General features: G+C 47.1%; 1 protein-coding gene across 1 annotated transcript in view; it reads right to left on the reverse strand.

Moving 5' to 3' along the window:
• CATSPERB (cation channel sperm associated auxiliary subunit beta) overlaps positions 1-21,779 on the reverse strand; it is a 122,041-nt gene extending 100,262 nt beyond the window's left edge. The window contains exons 1-4 of the mRNA XM_059723176.1: positions 21,704-21,779; positions 9,469-9,553; positions 3,349-3,443; positions 1,412-1,564 (exon numbers count right to left, since the gene is read on the reverse strand). Of these exons, the coding sequence (XP_059579159.1) occupies positions 1,412-1,564; positions 3,349-3,443; positions 9,469-9,508 (288 nt within the window). The 5' untranslated portion in view covers positions 9,509-9,553; positions 21,704-21,779. The remainder of the gene's footprint in view (positions 1-1,411; positions 1,565-3,348; positions 3,444-9,468; positions 9,554-21,703) is intronic.
• Positions 21,780-22,643: the final 864 nt, after the last annotated feature.

The raw sequence follows: 22,643 nt of genomic DNA on the forward strand, positions 1-22,643 counted from the left end.
ACCTTCTTAGCAAACTTGTAACTCTTCTAGTTTCTCTTCAATCCTTCTGTGTCATATTTCCCTGCTATGATGCTCTATTATTTGATACCACTTTTCTTCACCTCTCTCATAATCCTTTCTGTATTATTTCTGTCACAACCCAAAGTTGTGATTTTTTGTTTGTGTGTGTGCTTCGGCTCCGCTAAATTATTTCCCGCCAATTTGTCGTTTTCTTTGCACGGTAGAGTTCTCTGCTGCTAGAGAGAACTCTGGTGCAACGGGGGATTTCCCGCCGGATTGCAGCTTCTTTGCAGTGTGCATCTCTTTCTTGCATCGTAGTGATACACGTTGTAAAGAAGTTCCCGCCATTTGTATTAGGATCCGCGCCATGTTATTGGCCGATTCCTAATTTAGGCACACGTGGCGGCTAGCGATTGGCTTGCTAGCCGTACAAAAGGCTTGGGTCGTTTCCGCCCAAGTCGGAGGAGTGAGGACGAGAGAGATTCTGTGTGAAGATCTCCAAGCATTGCGGACCCTCACGGACCCGACGCGCCTCCCCTAAGCAGGCAATAGAGGCAATAGAACCGAGCCTACGGAGCTTTAGCTTCTTGCCTCTCCCCGTTGCCAAGCGCAATCCTAGACATATCCCTTTCCTGTAACTTTGGACCCACGGAGCCTAAGTAACTCCGGGGAAACTTTTCGAACCCACCTTAACCAGACCCGCGGAGCCTAGCAAACTCCGTGGGAGCAATCAATTTGTTAGAGTCCTCCAACAAGGGTTCAAGCAGGAGCTGTGCCTGGAAACCTGTCCAGCCTACACCAATACCATCTTTGGGTATAAGTAAACAATCTTTTCAATCAACCATTACGCCTCTGTAACTAATTCTAACTCGCGTGCGCTAAACCGCCCCACAGTTCTCTCCCGCCCCCCGTGCCCGGGCTGCTGGCCACAGCCCGTGTGCACCGAAGACAGGTCCGGTATGACCCCGGTTCGCTCCCGGCTCGCCCGTTGCAGCCAGAATGGGATCAGAATCACCGCCGCACATGGCGACGAGGGCGGGATCGGGGCCCGGCCCGTACAATTTCAACTTTTGCTCCAATTCTCCCTCCTTCACCCCCAAACTTAAAAAAAATACTAAGAATGACGGGTTAAATTGGACTCAACCTTACCTAAGCAGATTTTTTTCTGGTTTTGCTTCTAACATGAAAAGCTAAAGCTAATTTTGACTGTCTGGTAGGGGAGGAAGAAAGTTAAAGAAGTACAGCTCCTATCATATTGAGGCCTCATTCCTGACTGTAGGGCTTCTGATGGTAGGTACTATTGTAATGCAGACAATAATAAAATAAATACTTCTATTATTGATGCAGCCCATTACTTATATAATTGTTTTTATCAACAATGATTGAATTTTGGGAAACCCTGGAATTTTACCAGTTTCATTTTGAAGTAGAAGACTTTAGAATAGGTACTGTTGAAGATCTGAATGCTGGGTGTAAGTCCTGCTGATGTATATAATAGCAAAAGCCTCCTTCTGTTCTCCAAAGTATCTTCCAGATTTACATCATATACATAACAGCTGATTTTCTTTGGGGACAAAAAAACACTAATTTTTATCTTGGAAAATTTCTACCATGTTGCTAAAACAAGCAAAACTTAAAAAAACAAACAAAGTTCAGCAAAATAACAATTGATTGTTTATACATATGTATTTGTAAAGCCAAATAACACTGACCAATGATACTTTCCCAGTTATTGCCCCAATGCACACCACAAGCTTAGCATCAATGCAACTATGGGCATCAGACACTGATGCTCTCTAACCTTTAGAATGACCTGAGGATATTAATATCAGAACACAGGCAACTGAGCAAGTCTGATGCTATTGAACAGAGGTACTTGCAATAAAATTAAATACAAAACCCTATGTGTTTGTACACATTAAGAGATTTTTTTCAAAACACAGCTCTCTGCGTGCAAGTAACTTTGTATATACAGTCACTTGTTTATGTGAAGTTTAGGCACACCTGCTATTATTTGTACACAGTTATTGCATGAAAAAAACAAATTATGTAGAAAAGTGTCATTCAACTGTACAAACAAGTGATCAAATTTACACCTGCAAACATGCAAAAAACTATACTTGCAAGTGACTATAGTTTCACAATTATACACTTACAAAGTAGAGGTTTAAGTTGTAAAATCAAGAGCAGGCTGTGTGATTCTGAACCATGGCAAGCTTACTAATGGTATATAATATGACAAGACAAAATGCAACCCTGCAGCTTCTGTGTTGCAACAATAGAAAATATACCTTGTATTTAATAAAAGGACTATATCAAGTAAAAGTACACGTGACCCCAAATAGATGTTAAAAAGTACTTTGTGTGCAGTGTTCCAAGGTGTCACATTGCTAATGAAATCATAGAACAGGAGTGGCTCATTTGGAGTGAACCTACTCCAAACATGGTTTTATTAGCAAAAGTACCCCTATGAAAAATGGACATATTAAGAAAGATCAGATTATCTTGTCATTGAGACATCCGATTAAATTCAATAACATATAACAAATCTAAGGGAAAGTACATTTAGAATGACATCTGATCAGTGCCTAGCTCTAAGTCAGGGGTGCTCAAATCCTGGCCCAAAGGGCAAAGCCAACCCACAGAGCCATGTTACTCAGCCTGAGAGGCTTCAGTCTGAGGGGAGTCCAGAAATTTAGCAGCCAGGGAATGCAGGAAATTAACACTGCCACTGCTCACTTGCCACCAAATTTCTAAATCCCTCATGAAGGGATTTTGGCCTCTCTGGTCCCCCATGTAACAGGGTCTGGCCTGTGGACTAGATCCTGCCTGCAGACCAGCCTGATACCAGGGTCTGAATTATGGGGGTGGCCAGGGTGGCTGAGCCCCACCATAAGAGACAAGAGCCTCCTTGTAAGATTTGAAAATCATAACCTGGAGGCTCTCCGATTTTATTAGGGCATCATGATGGGCAGCCCAATTTTTTTTTTTGCAGACCCCCCACTGCCCTCAAGAGTCAAAGTGTAATTTGAACCCTGCCTGATACTGTTCATCTGGCCTATGGGGCCAAAAGGTAGGGCACCTCTGCTCTAAACTATAAGTCATTTCTCATCCTTACGGTCATTACTCAAGACAGAGAACAACTAATAAGAATACCTTTATTCTTAGTGAAAACCTTATTTTATATATAAAAGTTTACACATGTGGTAACCGCTTCAACTTTCAGTGATGATTCATTCACAATTTTCAATTTATACAGGTAAGGCAGTAAATAGTAGTGCTATATTTCTGTCTACATGTACTGAACAACTGCAAGCAGTAGCTATCAACCTATAGTAGAGAACTTACTAAGTTTTGCTCAGTAAGATATAATTTAATTACGTTAGGCTTTAAAGCCTCATCTGGTGGTTCATTATAGCAGAAGAAACTTGAATTCTTCTGTTCTGTGGGAGACAACAAATGTAGGTTAATTGTTGAAATGTGCTCTGTGATATTGGCTATAAATAAAATACTGATTTGGAGAGAAAACATGTAACATTATTAACTTACACCAGATATGAAAAAATTAACAAACTCATAATAAAAGAAAATTAAACTCGTGAATCAGAAAAGGTCCCATGATTATTGAAATTAAGCAACTAATTCCTGGCATGAATTTCAGGTTGCCTGCTGATTCCTTGGTCTGCATTAGGGAGTGTTTTACAGTTCTCATGGCTTAGCACTTCTACCATACCTCCAAAAGTATCTGAGCAACACGTAAATGTAATCTATATCTTTCTTTCCATGACATAGGTTCAAATTGGGCTCTACCCTTTGTCTCACTGGAAGCCCTGATTGCTAGAATGGTACTTGGAAAAGCCAAAGCTCAAACTAATTTTAGAGAACATAACCAGATGCATTTTTTTGCAAAAGCAATCTTACCAAAACCAATTCTTAAAACCAAACCAAGCAAACATTTGGAATGTATCTTGCTTTTTCTCTGGACCTTCTTTATCTATCGTCTCACAAAACACAACTAGTGTACTTTGGGGTGTTCTCATGAAGCTGGATTATGGTTCACTGATGCCTTGTAGATTGAGATTAAATCTTAGAAAATGGAATGAAAAGTGTTTAATGTAATTCCTGATGCATATATCCCTGAAGATATGTGAGTCTTGTTTTTTTAAAAACAAGTTTAACCACTTTTATGCAGATGGTGAAGGAAATGGTAGCTTCTAGTTGAAGGAAATTTTATCTGTTAAGCTACAAGTAGATCATTATCTCATCTCTGAACCTCATGTATGATCATATATATTCTTACTGGGAAATGGAAAGCCCTCTGGCCTCGATTTTCTCCTCAGAAATCTTCAAGGAATTCATTGCCTGATGGTGCCCAATTCTGACCAAAATTTTTAATATAATTATTTTAGAATGCATTTATCCAACGTATTGGAATGAACGTATAATAGTCCCAGTTTTTAAAAATGGTGACAAGAGAGCTCCTGCATTTTATCGCCCTGTTAGCCCTATGTGTATTCCTGCCAAAATACTTTGGAGATATTTATTTTTCACCTTCAGACATGGATCTCTGAAAGTAATATTTTGGGAGAAGAGCAGGCTAGTTTTAGAGAAGACTAGTCCTGCATGGACCACTGCTTGGCATTACATTATCTGTCATCTATATATAATAAAAGGCAAAATTATCTATATGAAGTCTTCATAGAACTCAAGAAAGCCTTTGGCTCCATAGACAGATTCAAATTATAAAAGAAACTGGCAACAACATCAATAGACAAAGCTCTCCTACAATTAATGGTCACTTGCTATTCAAAAACAGCATCAAATGTGCGTAATAGAATGGGCAGTGCCCTATCCAATAGTTTCCCAACTAAAACAGGGTATGGCAAGGATGTCTGCTTGCTTCACTGACTTTCAACTTATTCTTAAATGATTTAAAACAGATTCTAACAAGGAATCGATTCCAATTACCCATGATTTTGAATGATCACATCTCTCTCCTGCTTTATGCAGATGATACATTAATTCTGTCACAATTTCAAATAGGTCTTCGAAGATTATTAGATTCCTTTCAACAGTACTAGAACTCCAATAGGTTAGAAATCAATACAACCAAAACCAGTGTAACTGTCTTTGGAAATGAAGGAAGGAAACCGGATCGGTTTTTACAGGAAAGGAAACTAGAGGTGGTAGTATCTTCCTTTAAATACCTTATAGATTCATAGATGTTAGGGTCAGAACTGACCTCAGTAGGTCATCGAGTCTGACCCCCTGCCCTGGGCAGACAACCCCAGCTAGGTGCTTGTCCAGTCTTCTCTTAAAGACCCCCAAGGTTGGGGAGAGCACCACCTCCCTTGGAAGCTCATTCCAGATTTTGGCGACCCTTACTGTGAAGAAGTTCTTTCTAATGTCCAACCTAAATCTGCTCTCCGTCAATTTGTGGCCATTGTTCCTAGTTACTCCAGGGGGTGTCCCAATAAATAGAGCATCTCCTATTCCCTGCTGCCCTCCCCTGATGAATTTATAGGCAGCCACAAGATCACCTCTCAGCCTTCTCTTGCAAGGGCTGAAGAGATCTAGGTCTCTCAGTCTCTCCTCATAGGGCCTTGCTTGCGCAAGGATGTCAGCATGCAGATGGATATGCTAGCAATGAGTCTGCCTCGAATGTCCCCTTTTTTTAAAATTAATAAAACACTTCTTTGTCCCAGAAACCTATGTGTCTGTGGTGCAAAACTACAAAGAGCAAGAGGCCATCGCTAAATTAAGATTCATGCTAATGAGATCTGCAGTTGTCATGGGCAGATGGTGTCAGATTCCATATTTGAATAGAATATGCTCTTGTGTGAAGAATGAGACTGGTGATTTAAATCATTATTTGTGGTCTTGTACGTTTTTGAAGAAGTAGGAGGGAAATGGCTCTCTCCATTAATGGGAAAACTAAATATTGGGCTAATGAGGAAAAAACAATATGGTGTCTTTCTAATACTTTGGAGCCTGTCTTATACTTCTTAGGTGTACCTGTGTTATTTGCACAAACAATAAGGGCCAAAATCAAATAGAATTTTCCTGTCCTGTTTTATCATTCGTTGCTTCATTTTACCTCTTATTTTAGATAATTAAATATTTTGTTTTGTTTTAATAACTGTATAAATTGGTAGAATAGATAATCTTATTGTATGTTTTTAGTAAAAATACGATTGATATAAATGATGTGTTCCAAGTCTTATATAAAATTTTATTGTTCACTTTATTATACTTGTCGCAGGGCACCCCGGTGCCTGCTCCTAGAGAGGAGAAACTGCCAGGAAGAGAGCCCTGGTAGAGCCAATTGAGCACAGCTGCGGGTTGCCAGAGCAACTAAGGGGAGCCAGCTGCCTGTAGGGGGCAGGGTCTGGCCCTTATAAAGCCTGGGGCTGAGGCCAGGCTGGCAGTTCCCTGCCAGCAGCCTGGGAGGCAGGAGCTCCTGGAGTGAGGACGTAGAGAGAAGCCTAAGAGCAAGTACCGTGGTTACATTGAGCAATGTTGTTGGAGCCATAGGGCTTTGAGTTTAGTTATGGCCATGTGGCTCGTAGTTATGTTATAGCCTAGAGGCTTGTACTTTGAGTTTGTTTGGCTCTGTTGGTTACACCTGGAGGCTTGGGTGAGGCTGTAGGGGTTGGAGGAGGCCTCATAGGGACCCCAGAGAGTGTGGGGTGCCCTAGCGCCAAGAGGGCGCACTGTCCTCATAGGGACCCCATAGGGGTGGGGTGCTCTAGCGCCAGGAGGGCGCATTGACCTCATAAAGGGCCCCATGGGAGTGTGGGGGCCCCAGCGCCCGAGGAGGGCGTAGTGTCCTCATTGGGGGCTCACAAGGGAGTGTGAGGCCCCAGCGCCAGTGAGGGCGCACTAGGCCCTGAGGGTTGCAGGGCAGAGTCGTGGGGTCAGGTTATCTCAGAGAGAAGCGGCTGAGCCTCATAGGTACCTCATAGGTGCCTCAACGGGACCCCAGAGGGGTGGGGTGCCCCAGCACCAGTGAGGCCGTAGCCTAGCGCCAGGAGGGCGCATCATTCTCATAGCGCCAGTGAAGGCACAGCTTGCACGCCAGTGCAGGAGCAACTGGTGGCGAGGAGCGCAACCAGTGGGTTGCGGGAGCAACCAGTAGGTTGGAGACGGGGGACATAAACCCCGGATCACTTACGGGGCACATAGACCCCAGCCCCAGAGAGAGGGGCGACTTCATTGGGAAGCCTGAGGCGGGCACAGCGAGCCCCAAAGAGGGGGAGCGCCATATTGCATTGTTGAGAGGCCCAAGGAGGGCACGGTGAGCCCCAAAGAGGGGGAGCGCCATATTGCATTATTGGGAAGCCCAGTGTGGGCACGGCGAGCCCCGAAGAGGGGGAGTGCCATATTAGGGAGCCCAGGATGGGCACAGCAGAGGCCAGCACGGGCATCACTTGCGGGGTACATAGACCCCAGCCCTAGAGCGGGGCCATATTGAGGAGCCCTAGAGCGGGGCCATATTGAGGAGCCCGAGGCGGGCATAGTGAGCCCGGCCGCAGGCTAGTGCGGCAACACCCCTCAGACCGAGGCAGGGCACTGCGGTTGCCCCCGAGAAGACGGGGAGTAGCAGCGTGGTGAGCCGGGGTCAGAGAGGGTACCCGTGCGGTTGGCCTGAAGGACCGGAGGCCCGCTAGAGAGTCCCTGAGCGGGACCACACCATCAGGGGAGGCCCAGAGTGGGCTAGTCGAGAGTCCCAGTGAGAGGCTGGGTACTAGAGAGAGCCCAGAGTGGGCTAGACTATAGAGGAGGCCCGGGAAGCGGGCGTGCAGACATACCAACGTCTATTACATCTGCGAGGCTTGGGGCATGGTATCAGGGGAGGTTGGAGCCACGCGCAGCCCATAAGGCTAGGGTGTCTGGGGAACACCCACCATAGCGGGAGACCCCCAGGGGGTCCAGGAACACACGGGGACAGAGGTCCCGAGTAGCCGTGCCCAGGGAGTCATAGGCAGCCTCCCAACCTTATATTTACCAACAAGACGTGGCGGGCGAGAATAAGAGGGTGCCTTGGGCCGGCCTGACACGGAGCGAGGGACCTCGAGGAGATCACGGCCCTCCTGTAGGACCCCGCCGTGACAATACTGTTTTGGTGAAAGCTGTAAATAAACTACTACTACTACAGGAAATTGGGAGGAAATGGAGACTACAGACATCTGTAAAGTGATGTCAGGGCAGCTTTGTGGAAGTGGTGGCTATTTTCATGCCATGCACTAAAGTGGTGCCTGGGGCTCCTGTCACAATTACCCTGCTTTTGGTTATGCTACTGATGATAGTGTCTTATTCCAAAGAGGAGACAATCTGGATCATATGTGCTTTGCTCCTTTAAATGTGGGAGAAAAAATTGCAATAATTAGACTGCACATGACAAATGTGAGGATTGCTGAGGAAGAGGCAAAGTTGAAAGTGGCACAAGGCAGCTTATTAGTATCCATGTCTAAGCACCTAAGGTTAGTGATGAACAAGGGTATAAAAGTACCAGTGAAAGGAGCTCATATGCATTAGTGATCAGCATGGAACAATGAATCAAATCAGGTTGAGCAGATGAATGATTTGTACAAATACATATAAAATTCTACACTATCCACCCTCTATTGAGATTGCAGCATGTCATAGGTCACAGGGGACAGATGATGCTTCAAAATACTTTGTAAAATGGAACACACTATTTCCAAATTTGATTCTGTAGCTATTCATTGTGTGTGAGAGGCCAATGACGGATTGTATCGCGTCTGGCCCTAGGGCGGCCAAGTCACCCCCTAGCAGTTGTCTGGATCCCACCTTGCTTGCCCCCTCTGGCCTCTCAAGGTCCCACCCTGTCAGCTTGTCTACCACACCTTGGTGTTTTAATTGGACAGGGAGGCTGCCCCTAGAGGTTGGGGCGGGGGGTGAGGGCGTTGCTTCAGGTCTTAGGTCTTTGTCTGGGCTGAGGCCTCCTATGTGCCCCTAGCACCCTTTGCAGTGACCTCCTCCTCCCCTACAGCCACAGACTAGTCCTCCGGTCACTTCAAAGCAACCCAGAATATGAACATCTGCTCCCAGACAAAAGATTTCCCCAACCACAGGTCAAAGTTCCACCATTTCAACAAGGTACAACATATGGCCCAAAAACTTATCTCTGCAGCCCCTGCAGTCTGGAGTCCTTTCTCTTCGGCCAGTCAGACCCTTCTCTCCCTTGGCCTTAGCTACAGTCATGGTTATATAAGGCCTCAGACCCCTTCTCTGGGTCACCTGATGACTACTCCCACCCCAGGCCTGTCAATCACAGGCTGCTCTGCCCTGGCCACACCTGGAGCAGGCAGCCATTGTATTAAAGGGCCTTCTGCCCCTATCAGTTCCTCCAGAGGGCTGGAGCCAGCCAGCTACTCCCTGGCTCCCTCTCTCCTACAGTGATAGGATAGAGGCTCTGTTATATGGATCAGTATCTCAACATACCTTTCACACTGTGTGTCGCTTCTACAGACAGATTGGGCATCTTTAAAATTGTTCCAACCACAATATAGAAAGCCAGCAAGTTTATCTGTTTAAACAAAGCAAAACTAAGTTTAAATCTTTATATATCATGAGAAAATCTTACTTCTTCTATATTTATACAAAAAATGAAGTTTATTTACTTATGCTTCAGGGTTTTGAAAGATGGCAACTGGTTTCTAGCTGTCCCCTCAGATACAAGAAATAACTATCCCTTCCCACTCAGCCTACACTGGAGTATCAGGAATGGGACACTCTCAGAAGTTCCTAGCAGAAGTTCCTTGGGGTTAATAAAAGAGGACTCCATTATTAAGCTACATCATCCCCTTATTATTTTTCTGTGCTCCCAGAAACGACATGACAGAGCAATAATAAACCAAAGCAGCATCAAATACAGCAAGTTCAAGATCTAGTTTAATACCTAATATGTAATAGAATTACTTAATCATAGTTGTCTGATAGGGCTTAGAGGTGACAATATTTAGTTTGTTGACAATGCTTTGTATTTATGTAGGATTTTCCATTACACTTTACTAATATCAAAAAGATATAATCCTCATATTTTAGATAGAGAAAACAAAACATAGAAGATATGTTTGCTCATGAGCACACAAGAAGTCTCTGGTATAACCCAAATACACTCCCAACCTCCAGAATGTCACTTTAGCAATTTGGGCTTGGGATCAGCAACATACAGCCTGTGGGCCAGATCCATCCCACAGAGCCACTGAAAGGCTCACACCTGTGCCTATTCCTAGGCAGCAAGGAGCTGTGTTGGGGCCAAGCAGCTTCCAGCTGCTCCTGTGCTCTTGTCACTTCTCCCTGCCCTCCTATCTCCAGCCTGCCACAGGCCAGATAGTTTTAGCAGCATATCAGTAGCATGAGGCTTTGTTTGCACCCATGCCATGACTGGTTATCCCACCCCCTTCACTCCCTGGCTCCTCCAGCCTGTGGGTAGCTGCACCAGGATCAGGTATCTGCAAACTGCATCCACGTTGCTACCGTTTCTTCCCCCCACGCAGCTGTGGTGCAAGCACAGGTTCCAGTTGGTGGGGAGCTGCAGTAGGGTTGGGCAATGTTTAGATGGACCTGTACCACAGCTGTGTTGGGGGAAGGGGGAGCAGGGAGAAGCAGCAGCAACACATACAGTTTGTATATACTGGTCCCGGTGCAGCTACCCACTAGCCAGAAGCTACATCCCAACCACAGCTATTCCCTAATAGAGAGCTGGGAGAAGCAGCAGTGGCGTGGGTGCAGCTCCCATCTGCCTGGACCCAGCATGGGCATGGGGAAAGCCTCCTGGCCTGCACTGGACCAGAGCTAAGTTGTTCTGGCTTGTGGGTTGTAAAAGGTTGCTAGCTACTTATTTAGATCAATAGAAAGATTTTCCTTAACATTGCTGGGTTTTGGATCAACCCTTGAAAATATAAGGCCATCCCACTGTAGGAATGCTAACAAATTATTAGGAACATTAAGTGGCAATAACAGTAAGTCAGTCAAGTAAGGTAATTACAATAAACAGAGGAAGGTTATATTTTTCTTATGACAACTATGTCAGAAACCCACCCCAAAGCAGGAATGATTTTGGAATTCAGAGTGTAGCATGAATAGGTATTTGTCCTATGTTTGATCTAACTACTTCTATATTGGATCTCTTTCAAAAACTAATGATATGATAAGTTGTGTTCATTTTTATCACTTTATGGCTGTATGGACCATCTTATTCTGTATACACCTTGGCAATTTTGTGACAAGACTTAATCAAAAGATTGCCAATAAGAATATAGCCAGATCAGATCACAAAAAGTGCTCTTCCTTAGCTAACGGCTATTTGCATGCCTAGTGGACAGTGGGGAGGCAACACTCTTAGGTGTCAATAGCCAATTCCATTCCAAAGAGAAGAGCAATCCTCAGAGAAACACAGATGCCCAAATACACAGAAAAGTGGATGATCAAAACAGGGAGGCAACCAATTTCTGGGATGGGCACTCAAAAATAATGTGTATATTGATCGGCCAGGAATGAGAAGTATTAACCCACTGTTTCTCAGCCTTTTAGATTTAAGGCATCCCTTGTTACACATAAGGCACCCGTCTCAAGATGCCAGCTCTTAGCTTTCATTCATCTTTTGACTATGGAAAAATAATAGAGTGATCCCTCTGTTGCCAAGAACTCTGACTATAACAAAATGGAATGTTTTTGATACTATGAATTCCTATTTGAAATCCCCGTTTATCTTGCGAATCATGTGCACACCCAATAGAGCCAATATTTCACAGAACTCTGTGGCACCCTGGTTAAGAATTGCTGTATTAGCCTCCTGAAAAAGCAAGTGTATTCCAGGGAAAAAAACCGTGGTCAGAGGAACTCCAATCCCCTCAGGCAAGAAGAAATGTTCTGGAGAACTTTCTTGCCCCTGGGAAAAGAGATAGAACAGTAAAGATTGGTGGGGGAGAATGAGGTGGCAGGTAGGCTTTAATGTACTTAGGAGATATCCAATGGGTCCTCAGAATCCCCACAGCTTGGGGTAAATCCAGGTCCTCAGCTGTCAGAGCTGGTAGAGACAGTGGGAAGGCTAGTCTTAGGCATCAATGACAAAACTCCAAAGGACTGTAAATAGTCAGGAACGAAGGGAAGAATTTTGCAATTTTTGTCTTCAAACTCTAGGAGTACTTTTTCTTGTATAATTTCTTTTTCCTATACAATAATCTTTTTGATATTTTGTTCCTGTAACCGGATTGGGCCCTTGGGGCTGCCGTGATACCCTTTGGTGGCCGTACAGCTCCTGCTCAGCTTGATCTTGAAGATACCCTCCCTTGGTTCCTCATCTGCCGTGCCTTGTTTTTATTAAGAGACTAGCAAATTGCCTGTCAAGCATGATGAGGGGCAGGGACAGAAGTCTGCATTGCTGCCCCCCTGCCTGGGGCTAGGGCCATTCCCCCACCCACCCACCCATTGGGTGTGGGTCTGGCTTCCCCCTCTTCTTCCCCACCCCACATTGCTTTAGGTTTGGGCCCACTCCCCCCCTCCCTCCCATTGTTTCGGGTCTGGTTCTCCCCATCCCCTCCTGCTGCGTTGGGTGTGGGCCCATGCGCCGCCCCCCCAGCCTCTGCCATTCAATGCCGCACTGCCGCTGCAGCCTCTCAGAAACAGGGCGGGGAGGGGAGCTTGCCCACAGTGGCAGCTGCCGCAGCCACCGCAGTCACAGTTCCAGCCATGGCAGCAGTGGCAGCAGCATGCTGCCACCAGTAACTCCCTGCCTTCTCACTCCCCTCCCTCCTTCCCTTCCTCCCCTCTTCCTTGCCACCTCCCCCTCCCTGCTGGATGTTGTTGGGGGTGGCCCTGGCTCCAAGGAGCAGGGGTGGGGGTGGGGGGGCAGGGCCAGTGCTGCTGGCCTTGCACCCCAGCTCCAGCCCCTGTCCCTGCTGTCATGGCAGTGCTCTGCCACGTGTGTATGTGGAGGGAGTGAAGCCAGTGCTGCGCAGCCATCACCCCACTCCACAGCCACCTCCCAGGAGCAGGGCCAGGAGTTGGGGGGGGGACGGGACGAAGGCCAGTACTGCTGGCTGTTCCCCCTGCTCCATCCCCTCCGTCATGGCAGCACTCCAGTCCCTGCCATCCCTCTCTGCCTCCAAGGAGCAGGGCTGGGCAGGGAAGGAGGGCAAGGTCAGCACTGCTGGCCTCACTCACCACTCTGTCCACTCTGTCACCACTCATGTGACCCCCCCTGAGATTGGCCCTTGCCAGCTAGGGAGTGGGGGACGATGGCCGGTTTCCCCCCAAGAATGTGGGGGCACTGAGAGAAGTGCCAGCAGCACTTCCAGGTTTGTTGCTGGTGCCCCCCCAGGATCAGAAGGCACCACTCACCCATGGTTTCAGACAACCAATCAGAGTGTGAATAAAGCATTACGGACAGCCAGCCAGACTAAGGCTTTTATATAGAGAGAGAATTAAAGAAGGGAGGCTGCCCACAGGTCTTAGAGTAAGCCCTAGTCAATTGCGATCAGTGAATTCCCTCTCTCTCTGACTCCATTGGTCACAACAGTCTCTCCTGTTAAGTGGGTCCTCCTGGCCTGCATGTGTCCCCAAGGCACCAGTCACCTTATGGAATAATCAGAGCTGGTGTATCTCCCCTACAGCTGTGTCCATGCTTTGCAGATGTCATTTTTTTATCATTCCTTTTGTCAGGGCCTTGGCCTTCTCAGCCTCTGCCTTTTTTCCCTAGATGGGCCTTCTAGACTGGGCTCACTGTACTGGACCTGGCTTCTAGCCACCAGCTGTTATATGGGTCACTTTAATTCTGGGCTCCCTGTCCCTATTGTAGCCCTGCTTTGGCTGTCTGGATCCTCTGACCCCAAGCTCTGCTCTTCTCTGGGCTCTCTGCCCTTGTCTTGGGCTCCAGATCCTCTGGCCCCAGGTTCTACCTCTCTTGGTTCTCTCCCCTTCTCAGGCTCACCCTTGCTGCCAGGTCTTTGACTACACCTTGAATCCGACTCCTGGCAGTATTCAAGGCAGTCACTAGGGCTGTGTGAAGCTTCAGTTCGTGATTCGGTTCAGAGAAGATTTGGCCTGATTCAGAGGCTGAATCTTTTAATCCAAATGGAATCGCTCAAAACTTAAAACTTTCTGAATCAATTCGGAAAAGATTCGGAAGAGATTTGGTGATTCAGAAGACAGTCCTTGAAGGGAAACAGAAACATAGAAGAGGGAGGGGGAGCAGAGAGGGGAAGGGGAGCGGGGGGCAGGGGGGAGGACTGACATCTCTAGCTGGCCAGTGGCTGTGATTTCTCCCTGATTCCCCTTCTAATCACAGTGTCTGGGGGAGGGACATAGAAACAGTATAAAATCCTCTGTCTGCAGGCTTTCTGTGCTTTTTGTGAGCTGGTTCTGAGCAACAGTGTCAGAAAGGTACTGGACTGGTTTGGCTTCCTAGTCAGTCGCCTGCTCCTTTTTGTTCTTAGAAAGGATTGGATAGCATATAGCTTAGCTTAACTTAGAATCTCTCTACTTTACTTATCCAATTCATTTCTTTCAATTTATATTTGTTCTCTTTTCTTTTTCAATACTATTATAAAAGAAAGCTCAGTGTTTTCCCTGGCAGTGTGATCCATCACTGTGCAGGGAAGCACACATTAAACACACATCATAGAAGTAGTCAGATATTCATAGAAGAAGAGATTGTATATAGTTATTATTTATAATTAGTTTTAATAGTTTACATACAGACTAAAGACAACACAGAAGGAGTCATATAGAGATTCAGCTTGAGATTAACATACACAACACAGAAGTCAGACTCCTAGAAGAAGAAGAAGAAATATTATTTTAAGTACACAACACAGAAGAACAAGAAGCAGTAGTCACACATTCATACTAATAGCACATAACAGAAGGAGGCAGCATATATAGTTATTAATAAGTAATCATAATCATCATAGCAGAGTCAACACAAAACAGAGTAAAGAAACCACACAACACAGAAGTCAGACCCACCCGCCCCCCTCCACCCCCACCCTTTTGCAGCACAGGAAAAATTAATATGAAGTGTGCTGGAAAGGCAGGTGCCAAGTCTTCTGGCAGGGGAGGGACAGGGGGTAGGGGGAGAGCTAGAGCTGCAAGTCCTCCCCCCGCATCCCGAAACATAGACACATCCTCTTCCCGAGCAGCCATAAGGCTTCTGCTGCCAGTGGAAGCAAGGAGGTGGGAGAAGTACCTGACATCCCTGCACCTGCACCACCTCCCCTAACTCCAGAAATAGGCACCAGCAGTAGAATGATAGTCTCCTCCACCCCAATTTCATCTCCCAGTGTGAGCCTCCCACTGCCAGAGGAGGAGCTGGAGCTGGAACCCGTGGACCTGAGCACCCTGGCTAAAGTGATTCTGGGGACCGAGGAGGAATCTGAGTTTGTGCTCCACAGCTCTCAAAGTTCCCCTACATCCAGGTCTCCTTCCCTGGAAAGCATCTCAGAGTTGCTTGAGGAGGTTGTAGAGACTCAGGCAAGTGGCTCAGCTGAGTCAGTTCCTCTTGCTGTTGTGCCTCAGCCTGCTCAGGAGGGGGATAAGGCAGGATCCCCACCCTCAACCAGAAGTGGGGGATCATTTTGAGGTAGCAGATGATCCCAAGTATGCTATCTGCCAGCACTGCCTAAGACAGATCAGCCGGCACGGGCAAGGAGGTGAAACACTTCACTACCACAGCAATGCTGCTGCATCTCAGGAGGCAGTACCCCCTTGCCCTTCTTCCTGCTCAGCCTGGCACCAGTGCGAGCATGTCCAAAGGAAAGTCCCCTGCTTGCTCCAAAGCCCCCATCCCCACAAAGCAGAGGCAGGCCACCCTGGAGCAGTGAGAGAAAGCTGCAGATAGAGGGGGGCACATTCCCAAGGCAAGTGAGATTACCCAGGTCATTGGGGAGATGCTTGCTCTGGATAGCCAGCCCTTCTCCTTAGCTGAGCGGCCAGGGTTCAGGCGGGTCATGGCACCCATGGCTCCATATTACCAAGTGCCCGCACGCACCACCTTTAGCAGGATGGTGGTGCCCTCCCTGTATGAGGCATGCAGGGAGTACTTGAGGGAGGAGGTGCACAAGGCAGGGGTACAGGTAGCCTTGCACTGCACCTCTGACATCTGGAGCAGCCAGGGTGGCGATCATACCTACCTCTCCTTCACAGGGCACTGGTACAATCAGTCAGGCCGTCAGTAGGCTCTCCTCCAAACCAAGGTGCTGGATAAGTCCCACATGGCAAGGGAGATCATAGTAGCCATGAACTGCATAGTACAGGGGTTGCTCATTGGGCAGGCTCACCTATGGGTTCATGGTCACCAACAACAAGGACAATATGGTGAAGGCTGTCCATGATGCCAACTTTGTTGGCATCCACTGTATGTCACACAGGCTGCACCTCATAGTCAGGGACACCTTGAAGGCAGACAGTGCTGCCAGTGATGGCACCGCCACTACCACTACCAGACAACTGATTTCAAAATGCAGGAAGGTGGTGGGCTAATTCCACTTGAGCATCAAGGAGGGCAAGATGCTGTGGGAGAAACAGGCAGAGCTGAACATCCCGCAGCACAAAATCATGTAGGATGTGGAGACTCAGTGGAACTCCATATACCCGATGCTCGAGAGGCCATCCATGAGATGACCTTGCCAGAGAGATCGGGATCAGGGGTCCCCTTAACAGAGCTGAATGGGGTACCATCTCTCAGATCTTGGTGGTCCTGAAGCCCTTCCTCGAGGCCACCGAGACCCTCAGCACTGCTGATGCCCTCCTTAGCCAGGTGACTCCCCATAGTGAGGGAACTGGAGAACCAAATGGAGAAGTTCCAAGGGGATCAATATTCCTGGCTGGGGCAAGCCGCTGTCACCAGACATGCAGGCACTGGTGAGGTGGCTGAAGAAGGGCATCAGGAGATGGCTGGATCCCTTGCAGTCCAGTACAGTCCACATATTGGCAGGCATGTGCAACCAAAGGGTGAAGGGGAGCATGTGCACTGGCAACACCAAAACTCTTGATCACTGGACGCAGGTGCTGGTCAACAGAGTCAAGGAGACAGAAGGGAAGAGGTGAGGGGATGTGGAAGAGGGGGATCCACTTTCTTGTGACAGCACTCCCAGCACCAGCATGTCTCCTCCACACCAGCCACTGCCAATGTGGGCCAAGGGCATGGGTTCAATGCTGGGTTCCAAATGCACCAGACCCCAGCCTTGGGCAGGTAGTGCCGAGGCTTCAGTGGCTACCTATCTCGCCAAGGATGTGGAGCTACTGGACTATAACCCCTTGGCCTACTGGGCAAGCTGCAGCCAGATGTAGCAGTATCTGGCCACGGTTGCCCGGCAACACCTGTCCTGTCCACCAACCAGTGTTCCAGGCAAGAGGGCGTTCAGCATTTACTGGGGATGTTACAACACTCCTCTGCACCTGCTTGGATGCTGGTTTGGTGGAGCAGCTGGTGTTCCTGAAGGTGAACCTCCCCCTACTGGGGTTCCCCAAGCTCCGCCTGCAGATGGACTGAGTGCCACCCTCCTCACTCTGTCTGCACCCATTTCCTTTTTTCATGTTTTAAAAAACAGTTAATGCCTTGCCCTCATCTGGAGGGGACACTCACTGCATCACCAGCCAGCAGGGAAAAAACATATCCCTACTGAGCTCTCTCCCATGTCAGAACAAACTTGGAGGTATGAGCTAGGGCTGTGGAGAAGGAGGCCCCAGGTCCTGGGCATGACTACTAAAACTACACCCTGCCAGAGTAGGGAAGCCTGGTGGGACTGCTGGCAGCACAGCAGCCCTGTAAATGCTAGGACCGATGATCCCCTGGTGAAAGGTGGGTAGGAAATGCCATACCCTCCAGCTAACAGGTGCGCACACACAATCCTGGCTGGGGTTGGTAAAAGTGAAAAGTGGTTTGTAAACTGTTCCCTCTCAGGATCAGACCTGGGAGACTGAAGGCAGAGTGTTTTTTCGGTGAGGAATGTGCCCCCATAGGTAGTTGGGTACTGTCATCTTTGATATATTCTGTTGTGCAGTTTATTGGGGTACTGCAGATTGTTGGCAGGTTGGGTTTTGAGCTGTAGGAAGTTGGCTTCAGTTCTGGTGAAGAGATTAGGTGCTTGTTTGAATTTTCAAACCATTTTTCAGAGCCGGGCCTATGGACTGCACTTCATCAGTTTCCTAGGTACAGAAACTCATGGACTCAGTATAGATTAGATAGTGGAATTCTGACACGCACTACAACCTGCAGGACATTTTGACTCCCCAGGTACTTCTGCACTTTTACCTGCACTGCTACATCCTCCTCTCTCCCCCACCCTAGCCTGTCCCTCACCCCTTGACACCTCCATTTCCATTTTCACTGACTGACTTTCTTGCCTGCATTTCATGCCAGGCCAGCCTCTGGCTTCTTTACTATTCCTTCCATTCAGGACCAGCAGACACACAACTGCAGGTGCTTCCTCAGCCTGACAGAGGGTTTTTCCAACGCAAAAGCTTGCTAAAATACATTTTAATACGGCAACTGTATAGTTAGAAAAAAAAAAAAAAAGATAGTGGATTGTCTTACCTGCTGTCATATAAAGTGGTGGACTGGGATGAGGCTGTAGGGGAGGAGGCGACCTAATTGGGGCACACTACTGTGTTGTGTAGAGGCCCCAGCACCAATGAGGGCGCACCTTCACACATCACAAGTTTTGCTTGTCAGCAGCTTGAGGTGCAGTTTACCATGAACCCCTGTACCTACTCCTTGAAACTTGGCAGAAACTGTGGCCTCAGCAGGGGCTACCATCCTGGCAAGTTTCATATGAAGCAGCCAAAAAAAAAAATGACAAAGTTATAGGTATTTCATTGATTCCCCATTATACTCTATGGCCAAATCTCTGAAGTTCTCCACAACAGTGCTGAATCTTCCAAAGCCAATTCGATTTAGAAAAGCAATCTGAATCGAATCACTGGCCTCTGGATTCAGATTCAGATTCTGCCGATTTAATAGTTCTCTATTTGCATAAGCCTAGCAGTCACATGCCTCTTAGGCACTACGGAACCTCTGAAACCACCCCTCACAGTCCCACCCAAACCACCGGTATCTAACTCTAATCCAAAATAAACCCTCTGACTATAACACAAATCCTCAACTGGGTCTAAGCCCAAGCCCCAGCCCCAGCTGCTTGGCTGTATTGCTCAATTCCCCCTTACCATGAGTCCTATTCCCCTGCAAGCCAGCAGCATTTCTACTTGCTCTTCTCCCAAGGCAGTCCAGACATCAACCAGGAGTTTCTCTGCCTCTCCTGCCCTAGAGCTCTTCCATCAGCAACTCCTAGAGGCAGACTGACTACTCTGGCCAAAGTCCTGGGTTTATATGGCTAGAAGCCACACCCCATTTTTGTCATATGTCTCCCTGAGCTGCCCCAGGTGATTTCGGATTTAACTTGCCAGCTCAGCCCCGGGGAAACTTAGTGCTGCTGGCCTCTGCTATAATAATGGCTTGAAGTAGGTAAATCCCCAGGCACTTGTTCCCTGGCTGCTCATAATGGGCAGCTTTCCCCCATCTGGGGCTCTCTCTGCTGCTCCTTCACCCTTAAGTAACAGGAGCCTCTGGTTCTCTGTTATAGTTCAGAAATTGCCTATGGTAAAGACAATTTTCAGGAAAATTGATAACTTCAGGCCAGCCTCTTCTTCAGGGGCTGGGGGAAAAGGGGTGGAAATCTATACATTTTATACAAGCCAGGGATGAAAACCCTGGAGCTAGCAGTTTCCCCTGTTGCAAATGCAAAGTGTGGTGTCAGGCAGGTGGAACTAAGGCTTGCAGGAATGAGGAGTTGTCCTGGGGCAGTATGTTCCTTAGGAGAGACAGCAGAACAGTAGGGAGAAATTTGGGATTCTAGGGGCTCCCCAAGATCAAGGTTTGTGACACTAATGTAAAAGCAAAAGCATCCCAGGGAGAAAAAACAGAACCAAAGGAAATAATAATATTACAGTAGACAATTTAAATCCCAAGAAGAAAAGGTAGGAAATGTAACAGTGTTCTGCCAAGTACAGTGCAATTCAGAAAGTAAACCATTGAGAACAAGAGCAGCAGAAGGACAAAGATCAGAAGAAAGCATACAAGGGTTATAGTGTGTGGGGATGTTACGGGTGCCACTGGTGAGTGACCCTGCGGCTCCCATGCCTGGCTAGCTCCATTCTCTTCCCCCCACCCCCTATACCTTGATGTTGAATAATTTGGGGAGGTTGTCTCACCTCAGGCAGGTGGGGTAGATTTAAAGCCAGGCATCATTGCCTTGTCTATATCTGCATTGCTGCCACTAAGTGGGCTCAGGTCTCCTTCCAGGGCCTCCCCCTTGCTGCCTGCAAGATTCCTCCCTGTCCTAGCCAACAGTCCTACTTTTGTCTTTTCTGGATCTCAAACCCAGAACTCTCAGCTTTGCAGGCCAATTCATTCCATGCAAGGTCTGTGGGCTCTCAGCCATCACTGCCCTGGCAGATCTCAGGCCTCAAAACAAGTGGTCTTGACTTGCTGAGTGTCAGTTATAGCCGAGACTCTTGTTTAAGTTTATAGACTTCATTGTTCATTGTTTTAGTTTATAGACTTCATAGACTTCATAGAGCTGGAAGGGACCTTGCAAGATCATTGAGTCTAGCCCCCCTACCAGGCAGGAAGTCTGCTGGGATCACACCTTTTGCATGAGTCCAGAGTAGGTGTTTGCACCACCTTTCGGGGGGGAGTCTGTTCCAGACCCTGGGCACATGGACTGTAAAGAAGTTTTTTCTTATGTCCAGTCTAAATCGGCCTTCCAGGAGTTTGTGGCCATTAGACCTTGTTATCCCTTGAGGACGCTTGGTAAACAACTGATGCACCCCCCCCTTACATACTTGTAGGCTGGCACCAAGTCCCCCCTGAGCCTTCTCTTCTCCAGGCTGTTCTCTGCTATAGTTCTCTGCTATGAAACCTCAACATCATGCCTTAAAGCTGCACCTGTTCCACCAGTTGTTAACAACAGAGATTTTTTCTTTTAACAATAGTGGAACATCAAGACCATTAACAAGGACACAGGGTCATTAACACCTATGGAATGAGGAGAGATTAGGAGGAATCAGGTAAATCATAATGAGCCATGAAGTCAATTAACTCGCTCAGTGCTGCCTGAATAGAAATGACACTGCCTCTTCCAGGCAGTTGATTTTAAAAGAACAGGAATCAAAGGAAGGGGAGGAGGGGTTGTAAATGCACCACTGCATGCCCCCACTCCCCCAGATCTGCCCCTGTTCCTGTATTTCCTGCTGGCTGGCAGTTATTTTAGTCTTTTAGTGACAGAGGGGATGTAACAGCAACATAAGCTTTCCCTACATTGTCCCACAGTTTTTAATAGTAGGGACTGTTTCTGCAGGCTCACACCAGGCACTGGTATCTACTATGGATCAACCAGTAGCCATTTTGGTATGTGCTTTTGTGATATGAATATCGATTTAATGGGAAATGAATTGGAACTACCAAACTTATTTCATGTAAACAAATGAACTAGATGTAATACTTTGCAATTGTCTAGGCTAGATTTGAACTGATAATTTAAAGATGAAATGATTAATAACTAATCCCTTGAACCATCCAGTGTCCCAAGTTGGCTAAATACTAAGGATGTCTATGATACAGAAAACACCGAACAAGGCCTTAGTTTTCTTTCAACCAATATTTTTTCATCCATACCTGTTTCTTCAGTAAAACTGTAATAATGAAAGCCGTTTTGCAAGCGTAGAATGCAGAAAAACTATTTTCACAAGAAAAGGAGAAACTGGAGGATAAAAACACATTTCCAGAATTAGCAAAGGCAATGCAGAAAGCAATAGAGCAGGAAAATTGATACATACATTTCAATGTCACTCCAGTATTAACTGGAATGCCTCTCTATAACTAACATCCAACATTAGATGGGAGACAAACACAAAGCCCTCCTTTCCCTCCAATATCCTGTCCCACACATAGCTGTGTGGCCGCTACTTGTCCCCGGGGAATGCCCATGCATACATGCTCTGGCACATGGCAAGTTGCCCTGGGTGGGGTATGGAAGGCTGGGACCAGCACCTGGGCTGGCCCCAGTAGCCTTATCTGGGATCCTGGGAGTCTCCTGGGGCTCCAGTAGCAGCAATCCAGGTGTACAGAGCCTGGCTAGCAGTCAATCTCCCACTGTCAAAAAACCCGATGCACTGCAAGTTAGCAACATGGCGAAAGCCTGCATGTGAGGTGTGTGTGGTTTGTGGTGCTGCAGACAGTTCTGCAGTGCCGCAAACTACATGTGCACACTTGTCTGGATGTGCCCATGGATAGCACTCAGGATCCTATTAACTAAGCTTCTATGGGTGGCAAGCTGAGAACTGAGCTTCTCAAATCTGCAGCTCATAAAAACATATTTGCAATCAACCATGGGAGATGACAAGCTACCTTTGATGGCCATCCTGTCTATCAAGAATGCTGTAGCTCAAAATATAGAACTATCACAAGCAATATCAGTTTCTGGCAGCAAAGGCATGCAGAGTCATCTTCTGAGTCTTGGGATCTTGGTCAAGAAAGGTTTTTATTTGTTATTGTTATTGATTAGTTTAGTGTTTAATTTAATGTTTAACTTATTTGTCACATAACCATAATGTTA

This window comes from Alligator mississippiensis, chromosome 2 (assembly GCF_030867095.1).
Source record: "Alligator mississippiensis isolate rAllMis1 chromosome 2, rAllMis1, whole genome shotgun sequence".
Classification (NCBI taxonomy): domain Eukaryota; kingdom Metazoa; phylum Chordata; order Crocodylia; family Alligatoridae; genus Alligator; species Alligator mississippiensis.